Source organism: Blennius ocellaris (genome assembly GCF_963422515.1).
Source record: "Blennius ocellaris genome assembly, contig: SCAFFOLD_207, whole genome shotgun sequence".
NCBI classification, from domain to species: domain Eukaryota; kingdom Metazoa; phylum Chordata; class Actinopteri; order Blenniiformes; family Blenniidae; genus Blennius; species Blennius ocellaris.
Window position 1 is genome coordinate 27,501 of NW_027662159.1, and position 10,000 is coordinate 37,500.

Here is a 10,000-nt window from a genome sequence, read left to right on the forward strand (position 1 = left end):
CTTTCCTTTCCTTTCTTTCCTTTCCATCTTTCCTTTCCATCCTTTCCTTTCCATCCTTTCCTTCCTTTCCTTTCCTTCCTTTCCTTTCCTTCCTTTCCTTTCCTTCCTTTCCTTTCCTTTCTTTCCTTTCCACTTTCCACCTTTCCTTTCCATCCTTCCTTTCCATCCTTTCCTTTCCTTCCTTTCCTTTCCTTCCTTTCCTTTCCTTCTTTCCTTTCCTTTCTTTCCTTTCCATCTTTCCTTTCCATCCTTTCCTTTCCATCCTTTCCTTCCCTTCCTTTCCTTTCCTTCCTTTCCTTTCCTTCCTTTCCTTTCCTTTCCTTTCCTTTCCTTTCCTTTCCTTTCCTTTCCTTTCCTTTCCTTTCCTTTCCTTCCTTTCCTTTCCATCCTTCCTTTCCTAGCAGCCTGAGGCCCTAGAGAACCGGACTAAACTCCTCACATCATCCTAAACAAGCTCCTCTCAGAAAACTGTTTACCCACAAACACGTTTTTCCTCCATCAGAATCATGTTGGAAAAGTTCCTGAGACACGTTGTCCTGGAGACACGTTGTCCTGGAGGACACATGTCCCGGAGACACGTTGTCCTGGAGACACGTTGTCCTGGAGACACATGTCCCGGAGACACGTTGTCCTGGAGACACGTTGTCCTGGAGACACATGTCCTGGAGGACACGTTGTCCTGGAGACACGTTGTCCTGGAGACACATGTCCTGGAGACACATGTCCCAGAGACACGTTGTCCTGGAGACACATGTCCCGGAGACACGTTGTCCTGGAGACACATGTCCTGGAGACACATGTCCTGGAGACACGTTGTCCTGGAGACACGTTGTCCTGGAGACACATGTCCTGGAGACACATGTCCCAGAGACACGTTGTCCTGGAGACACGTTGTCCCTGGAGGACACATGTCCCGGAGACACGTTGTCCTGGAGACACATGTCCTGGAGACACATGTCCTGGAGACACGTTGTCCCTGGAGACACATGTCCCGGAGACACGTTGTCCTGAGACACGTTGTCCTGGAGACACATGTCCTGGAGACACGTTGTCCTGGAGACACTGTCCTGGAGACACATGTCCCAGAGACACGTTGTCCTGGAGACACGTTGTCCTGGAGACACATGTCCCGGAGACACGTTGTCCCGGAGACACGTTGTCCTGGAGACACATGTCCTGGAGACACATGTCCTGGAGACACGTTGTCCTGGAGACACATGTCCTGGAGACACATGTCCTGGAGACACGTTGTCCTGGAGGACACATGTCCTGGAGACACGTTGTCCGGAGACACGTTGTCCTGGAGACACATGTCCCTGGAGACACGTTGTCCTGGAGACACGTTGTCCTGGAGACACATGTCCTGGAGACACATGTCCCAGAGACACGTTGTCCTGGAGACACGTTGTCCTGGAGACACATGTCCCGGAGACACGTTGTCCTGGAGACACATGTCCCTGGAGACACATGTCCTGGAGACACGTTGTCCTGGAGACACATGTCCCGGAGACACGTTGTCCTGGAGACACGTTGTCCTGGAGACACATGTCCTGGAGACACGTTGTCCTGGAGACACATGTCCTGGAGACACATGTCCCAGAGACACGTTGTCCTGGAGACACGTTGTCCTGGAGACACATGTCCCGGAGACACGTTGTCCCGGAGACACGTTGTCCTGGAGACACATGTCCTGGGAGACACATGTCCTGGAGACACGTTGTCCTGGAGACACATGTCCTGGAGACACATGTCCTGGAGACACGTTGTCCTGGAGACACATGTCCTGGAGACACATGTCCTGCACACCGTCAATAAAGCTTTACTGCAGAACTGCAGTTTATTTGAAGAGCAAAAAGGTTGAAGGTTGAATCAGATTCTGGATCCAGTTGATTTGAACAGTTTCATTCTTAGTTTCACTGAGAAGAACTCAGTTCCTCCGTCAGGCCCAGAGGGGTCAGCGGGTGGTGCTGAGGGTGGTGTTGGGTCCAGGTCCAGGAGCTGCAGAGCCCCCCCAGGGCCAGCCAGGTGGTGAAGGACTGTGTGAAGGCCTGCCTCAACTCCACCTACGAGTACATCTTCAACAACTGCCACGACCTGTACAACCGCGAGTACCAGACCGACCCGGTAAGACCCGGACCCGCCCGGTAAGACCCTGACCGCCGGAGCCCCGCCCCTCTGTCAACCCGCTGTCGCTATGGTTACAGTCCAAAGCCGTCCCCCCAGACGAGCAGGGTCCCAGCATCAAGAACCTGGACTTCTGGTCCAAACTCATCACCCTCATCGTGTCCATCATCGAGGAGGACAAGAACTCCTACACGCCCTGCCTCAACCAGTGAGCACCGCCTCCTCCTCTAATCCAGATTAGAGAGCCTCTTCCTCCTCTATTCCAGATTAGAGAGCCTCTCCCTCCTCTAATCCAGATTATAGAGCCTCTTCCTCCTCTAATCCAGATTATAGAGCCTCTTCATCCTCTAATCCAGATTATAGAGCCTCTTTATCCTCTAATCCAGATTATAGAGCATCTTCCTCCTCTAATCCAGATTATAGAGCCTCTTCATCCTCTAATCCAGATTATAGAGCCTCTTTATCCTCTAATCCAGATTATAGAGCCTCTTCCTCCTCTAATCCAGATTATAGAGCCTCTTCCTCCTCTAATCCAGATTATAGAGCCTCTTCGTCCTCTAATCCAGATTATAGAGCATCTTCCTCCTCTAATCCAGATTATAGAGCCTCTTCATCCTCTAATCCAGATTATAGAGCCTCTTTATCCTCTAATCCAGATTATAGAGCCTCTTCCTCCTCTAATCCAGATTATAGAGCCTCTTCGTCCTCTAATCCAGATTATAGAGCCTCTTCCTCCTCTAATCCAGATTATAGAGCCTCTTCCCCTCTAATCCAGATTATAGAGCCTCTTCCTCCTCTAATCCAGATTATATAGCCTCTTCCTCTAATCCAGATTATAGAGCCTCTTCGTCCTCTAATCCAGATTATAGAGCCTCTTCCTCCTCTAATCCAGATTATAGAGCCTCTTCCTCCTCTAATCCAGATTATAGAGCCTCTTCCCCTCTAATCCAGATTATAGAGCCTCTTTGTCCTCTAATCCAGATTATAGAGCCTCTTCCTCCTCTAATCCAGATTATAGAGCCTCTTCGTCCTCTTATCCAGATTAGAGAGCATCTTCCTCCTCTAATCCAGATTATAGAGCATCTTCCTCCTCTAATCCAGACTTTAGAGCATCTTCCTCCTCCGTCCTGCAGGTTCCCCCAGGAGCTCAACGTGGGCAGGATCAGCGCCGAGGTGATGTGGAACATGTTCGCCCAGGACATGAAGTACGCCATGGAGGGTGAGTGTCCCTCCACTTGGACTGGATTAGTCTTCTTCTAGACTGCATGCAGTGAGGACAGACGTCCTGACGTCTGAGGACAGACAGAACGAGCAAACTCTACACGTGTCCTGCAGCCGCCACACTGAGGCCCCGCCCACATCACGCCGCCGTTAACGTGCCTGCATGGTGTCTGTCCAATCAGCCAGGAAGAGGAGGAGCCTGGAGACATCTGATTGTCTTCATTTGGGTTTTTAATGAGAGGAATTAGTGGACGAGACGCACATTAGCTGAAAACGATGTCATGGCCCCGCCCCTCGACCTGTAGCCCCGCCCCTCGACCTGTAGCCCCGCCTCTCGACCTGTAGCCCTGCCCCTCGACCTGTAGCCCCGCCCCTCGACATGTAGCCCCGCCTCTCGACCTGTAGCCCTGCCCCTCGACCTGTAGCCCCGCCTCTCGACCTGTAGCCCTGCCCCTCGACCTGTAGCCCCGCCCCTAGGCCTGTAGCCCCGCCCCTCGACCTGTAGCCCTGCCCCTCGACCTGTAGCCCCGCCTCTCGACCTGTCGCTCCATCTCTGCGATGTCCCTTACCAACCAGCGGACTACGTGCTCCAGGTGGCGCCGCAGAAGCTTTGAGAAAGACACACTTCAAAGCTGTGATGTGGAGGACAAAGGTGGTTCGCTGGCGGTGGGCGGAGCCTGAGACACACTGGACAGACGTTTTAATTTAAAATTAAAAGGTGTATTCTGGGACAACACACCTCCAGAGAATGTTAGGGTTAGGGTTACTGACTACCACTCTGTCCACACTGTCCTCACTGTCCACACTGTCCACTCTGTCCACACTGTCCTCACTGTCCACACCATCCACACTGTCCTCACTGTCCACACCATCCACACTGTCCACACCGTCCACACTGTCCACTCTGTCCACACCGCCCACATTGTCCACACTGTCCTCACTGTCCACACCATCCACACTGTCCACACCGTCCACACTGTCCTCACTGTCCACACCATCCACACTGTCCACACCGTCCACACTGTCCACTCTGTCCACACCGCCCACACTGTCCTCACTGTCCACACCATCCACACTGTCCACACCGTCCACACTGTCCACACCGCCCACACTGTCCTCACTGTCCACACCATCCACACTGTCCACACCGTCCACACTGTCCACTCTGTCCACACCGCCCACACTGTCCTCACTGTCCACTCTGTCCACACTGCGGGGACACTGGGACCTGCAGCGGGTTGTGAGGGGACATATTCAGGTTCTGTCCTCCATCGTCTTGTTGAATGTTGATTATAATATCATATTTTCACGCTGTTTGTCTCTTTGATCTTCAGAACACGAGAAGAACCGCCTGTGTAAAAGTGCAGATTATATGAATCTGCACTTCAAGGTGAAGTGGCTGTACAACGAGTACTGCAAGGAGCTGGCCACCTTCCAGAAGCACGTCCCTGAATATCCAGCGTGAGTGTTTGCTCAGCGGCTCCTCGGCAGCAGGCTCAGCCGGGGATTCACACCTCCTCTCTTCCCTCAGCTGGTTCGAGCCGTTCGTCGTCATGTGGCTGGACGAGAACGAGGAAGTGTCCCGGGACTTCCTGCACGGAGCTCTGGAGAGGGACAAGAAAGACGGGGTAACCGAGGGTCTCGTCTTCTTGTAGATCAGGAAAACGTCCAGGGACTCGGACCCTCGCCGTCAAACGTTCACATTAAGAATCATCCTGCGAGGTTTAGAAAGAGAAGTTCTCAGTATGTTTGGACAGAAAGAGAAGCAGAGTCGTGGGGCTCAAAGCTAAAACAACCTGCTGCAGGACAGTCCAGAGTCTTTGGTGAGGACACGCTTTGACTGTCCGTCCCGAACTGTCTCTATTACATTCGTCTGCTATGTGACTGTTCATTTCTTTCCTATAAGGACTTCTTAGTTCTCCATTCGTATCAAAATGTCTTTTCCTTTGACTAATCCAAGGTAGTCGAGTCCTGAGAACTGACGGAACTCAGAGAGTCTGTCTCCGACCGACTGAGACAGAGAGTCTGTCTCAGACTGACTCACGGCTCAGACAGTAAATGTGACAGAATGCTGTGTGTCCCTGGTGACGTGAGACGATGGACCGTCCAGAATGTTCTGATGAAAGTTAGAGGTGTTTGGTAGAAGAGCCTGAGAGAAAAGAAAAGTCTGCTGAAGCACCAAGTCCATCATGAAGCCCGTCCAACTCTGCACCTTGTTCAGGGAGAGGCTCGGTCGTCTCACTGTCCTCGCGCTCGTCCTGCAGTTCCAGGTCACGTCGTCTCACTGTCCTTGCGCTCGTCCTGCAGTTCCAGGTCACGTCGGAGCACGCCTTGTTCTCCTGCTCGGTGGTCGACGTCTTCTCTCAGCTCAACCAGAGCTTCGAAATCATCCGCAAGCTGGAGTGTCCCGACCCTCAGATCGTCGGCAACTACATGAAGAGATTCGCCAAGGTGACGTCGGCCAACTGTGACCTCAACCCTTAACCCAACCCTTAACCCTTAACCCCTACCCTAACCCTAACACAACCCTAACCCTTAACCCTTAACCCCTACCCTAACCCTAACACAACCCTAACCCTAACCCTTAACCCTTTACCCCTACCCTAACCCTAACACAACCCTAACCCTAACCCTTAACCCCTACCCTAACCCTAACACAACCCTAACCCTAACCCTTAACCCTGAACCCCTACCCTAACCCAACCCTCAACCCTAACCCTTAACCCTTAACCCCTACCCTAACCCTAACACAACCCTAACCCTAACCCTTAACCCTTAACCCCTACCCTAACCCTAACACAACCCTAACCCTAACCCTTAACCCCTACCCTAACCCTAACACAACCCTAACCCTAACCCTTAACCCTGAACCCCTACCCTAACCCAACCCTCAACCCTAACCCTTAACCCTTAACCCCTACCCTAACCCTAACACAACCCTAACCCTAACCCTTAACCCTACCCTAACCCAACCCTTAACCCTAACACAACCCTAACCCTAACCCAACCCTCTACCCTAACCCAACCCTCAACCCTTAACCCTAACCCTTAACCCTTAACCCCTACCCTAACCCTAACCCAACCCTAACCCAACCCTTAACCCTCTACCCTAACCCAACCCTCAACCCTAACCCTTAACCCTTAACCCTCTACCCTAACCCAACCCTCAACCCTAACCCTTAACCCTTAACCCCTACCCTAACCCAACCCTCTACCCTAACCCAACCCTCAACCCTTAACCCTTAACCCTAACCCTTAACCCTTAACCCCTACCCTAACCCTAACCCAACCCTCAACCCTCTACCCTAACCTAACCCAACCCTCAACCCTAAACCAACCCTCAACCCTAACCCTTAACCCCTAACCCAACCCTCAACCCTCTACCCTAACCCTTAACCCCTACCCTAACCCTAACCCAACCCTCAACCCTCTACCCTAACCTAACCCAACCCTCAACCCTAAACCAACCCTCAACCCTAACCCTTAACCCCTACCCTCTACCCTAACCCAACCCTCAACCCTCAACCCTCTACCCTAACCCTTAACCCCTACCCTAACCCTAACCTAACCCAACCCTCTACCCTAACCTAACCCAACCCTCAACCCTCTACCCTAACCTAACCCAACCCTCAACCCTAAACCAACCCTAACCCCAAGTCTGTCATTTACCAGCTTGTCTTTAAAGTGAGTGCTGCTGAATCCAAACATGTAGGAGTCAGTTTCAGTTCCAGTGTTCTAACAGTACAAGATGAGCCTGAACCTCTCAGTGGAGAACCTCGTCCTCCTCGTGTCTTTAGAACCTTTCCTTTCCTTCTCAGACCATCGGAAACGTCCTGCTGTCGTATGCTGACATCATCGCCAAGGACTTCCCCAACCACGTGAAGAAAGACAAAGTGGTATGTGTTCCTCTGCAGACCGGACGTCCCTGTGTCAGTCCTGTGTCCATCATGTGTCCATCTTGTGTCCATCATGTGTCCATCATGTGTCCATCTTGTGTCCATCATGTGTCCATCTTGTGTCCATCTTCTGTCCATCTTGTGTCCATCTTGTGTCCATCTTGTGTCCATCATGTGTCCATCTTGTGTCCATCTTGTGTCCATCATGTGTCCATCATGTGTCCATCTTCTGTCCATCATGTGTCCATCTTGTGTCCATCATGTGTCCATCTTGTGTCCATCATGTGTCCATCATGTGTCCATCTTGTGTCCATCTTGTGTCCATCATGTGTCCATCATGTGTCCATCTTGTGTCCATCTTGTGTCCATCATGTGTCCATCTTGTGTCCATCATGTGTCCATCATGTGTCCATCTTGCGTCCATCTTCTGTCCATCATGTGTCCATCTTGTGTCCATCTTCTGTCCATCTTGTGTCCATCATGTGTCCATCTTGTGTCCATCTTGTGTCCATCATGTGTCCATCTTGTGTCCATCATGTGAGGACAAATCCTCTTTGACAAAAATGTCTCTTCTCAGCCCTGCATCATCATCAACAACATCCAGCAGCTCCGAGTCCAGCTGGAGAAGATGTTCGAGGCCATGGGAGGAAAAGACGTGAGTCCATGTGCCTCTACTGCTACTGCTACTGCTACTGCTACTGCTACTGCTACTGCTGCCACTGCTACTGCTACTGCTACTGCTACTGCTACTGCTACTGCTACTGCTACTGCTGCCACTGCTACTGCTACTGCTACTGCTACTGCTACTGCTACTGCTACTGCTACTGCTACTACTGCTACTGCTACTGCTACTGCTACTGCTACTGCTACTGTTACTGCTGCCACTGCTACTGCTACTGCTACTGCTACTGCTACTGCTACTACTGCTACTGCTATTACTGCTACTGCTACTACTGCTACTGCTACTGCTGCTAGTGCTACTGCTACTGCTACTGCTACTGCTGCTACTGCTACTGCTACTGCTACTACTGCTACTGCTGCTACTGCTACTGCTACTGCTACTGCTACTGCTACTACTGCTACTGCTGCTACTGCTACTGCTACTGCTACTACTGCTACTGCTGCTACTGCTACTGCTACTGCTACTGCTACTGCTACTGCTGCCTTGTGGGTTCTGTGTGGCTCTGCTCACCAGTGTCCCTCCTCACAGCTCAACCTGGAGGCCAGCGACTTCCTGAAGGAGCTGCAGATAAAACTGAACAACGTCATGGACGACCTGAGCCGCATCTTCGCCGTCAGGTGGGGTTGCCGGTTCGATTCCCGCCGGGCAGCTCCCTGCTCTCTGCTCATCTGGTGTGTTTTGGATGTGGCCACAGCTTCCAGCCCCAGATCGAGGATAACGTCAGACAAATGGGGGACATCCTGGCCCAGGTCAAAGGTCAGACGGTCCCGGCCAATGGCAGCGTGGTGCAGGAGGCCGACAACGTCCTGCAGCCCATCATGGACTTCCTGGACAGCAAGTATGTAGCACGCATTTCATGACACTTGTAGATGGAAGCGTCAGAGCAGGACGTACTGGACCAGAGACGGTGTCCCCGTCCCCGTCTCACCGTGACGGTTTAACGTCCACTAAGACAAAGACATGTGCTCTGAGGACAACGTCCTGTCAGGACGTCCACACCTGAAGCTATATGCTAACAAGCTATTCCTACATGGTAACACGGGTTCATCACTGCAACTCACCTTAATGAGGTTTTATTTCAACACGTAGCAAAACTCAATGTTCACATTGGAGAACGTCGTCATTAGAGGGTTAGTGTTTAACGTGTTTAACGTGTTTAATGTGTTTAATGTGTTTAACGTGTTTAACGTGTTTAACGTGTTTAATATGTTTAACGTGTTTAACGTGTTTAACGTGTTTAACGTGTTTAACGTGTTTAAGGTGTTTAACGTGTTTAATGTGTTTAACGTGTTTAACGTGTTTAACGTGTTTAATGTGTTTAACGTGTTTAACGTGTTTAACGTGTTTAACAGCGTTTAAAGAATAGTGCTGCATTTTGTGGTTTTAAAGAAACAAGAACAAGAACATCACATATTTATATGAGTGGACTGAAATACGTGTGTGTGTGTGTGTGTGTGTGTGTGTGTGTGTGTGTGTGTGTGTGTGTGTGTGCAGCTTGTCATTGTTTGCTAAGATCTGTGAGAAGACGGTTCTGAAGCGGGTTCTGAAGGAACTGTGGAAGCTGGTGATGAACACCATGGAGAAAACCATCGTGCTTCCAACTCTGACCGACCAGACGGTGCGTGACCTTTGACCTTTGACCTTTGACCTTTAACCTGCTCTGCTCCACAGTGCCCCCCCCCCCGTCCCCCCGTCCTGTCCCAGACTCCTTCTGTCTTCATGTGACGTGTCTCGTCCACAGGGAACCCAGATGATCTTCAACGCTGCTAAAGAGTTGGGACAGTTGTCCAAACTGAAGGTGAGGACGTCACAGGGACGGATGGATGGATGGACAGATGGACGGATGGACGGATGGATGGATGGATGGACGGATGGACGGATGGACGGATGGATGGATGGATGGATGGATGGATGGACGGATGGATGGATGGATGGACGGATGGATGGATGGATGGATGGATGGACGGACGGACGGATGGACGGACGGACGGACGGACGGACGGATGGATGGATGGACGGATGGACGGATGGATGGATGGATGGATGGACGGACGGACGGACGGATGGATGGACGGAC

At 51.4% G+C, this 10,000-nt stretch overlaps 1 protein-coding gene across 1 annotated transcript in view; it reads left to right on the plus strand.

The window, feature by feature from the left end:
* The window catches only part of LOC308148192 (protein unc-13 homolog A-like), a gene marked incomplete at its 5' end in the record, with an annotated part of 37,030 nt that overhangs the window by 21,588 nt on the left and 5,442 nt on the right, over positions 1 to 10,000 (plus strand). Inside the window, 12 exon segments of the mRNA XM_080521637.1 lie at positions 1,990 to 2,124; positions 2,205 to 2,332; positions 3,258 to 3,343; positions 4,680 to 4,806; positions 4,877 to 4,973; positions 5,653 to 5,796; positions 7,164 to 7,241; positions 7,819 to 7,896; positions 8,452 to 8,540; positions 8,618 to 8,761; positions 9,418 to 9,541; positions 9,665 to 9,721. Coding sequence (XP_080377763.1) covers positions 1,990 to 2,124; positions 2,205 to 2,332; positions 3,258 to 3,343; positions 4,680 to 4,806; positions 4,877 to 4,973; positions 5,653 to 5,796; positions 7,164 to 7,241; positions 7,819 to 7,896; positions 8,452 to 8,540; positions 8,618 to 8,761; positions 9,418 to 9,541; positions 9,665 to 9,721 — 1,287 coding nt within the window.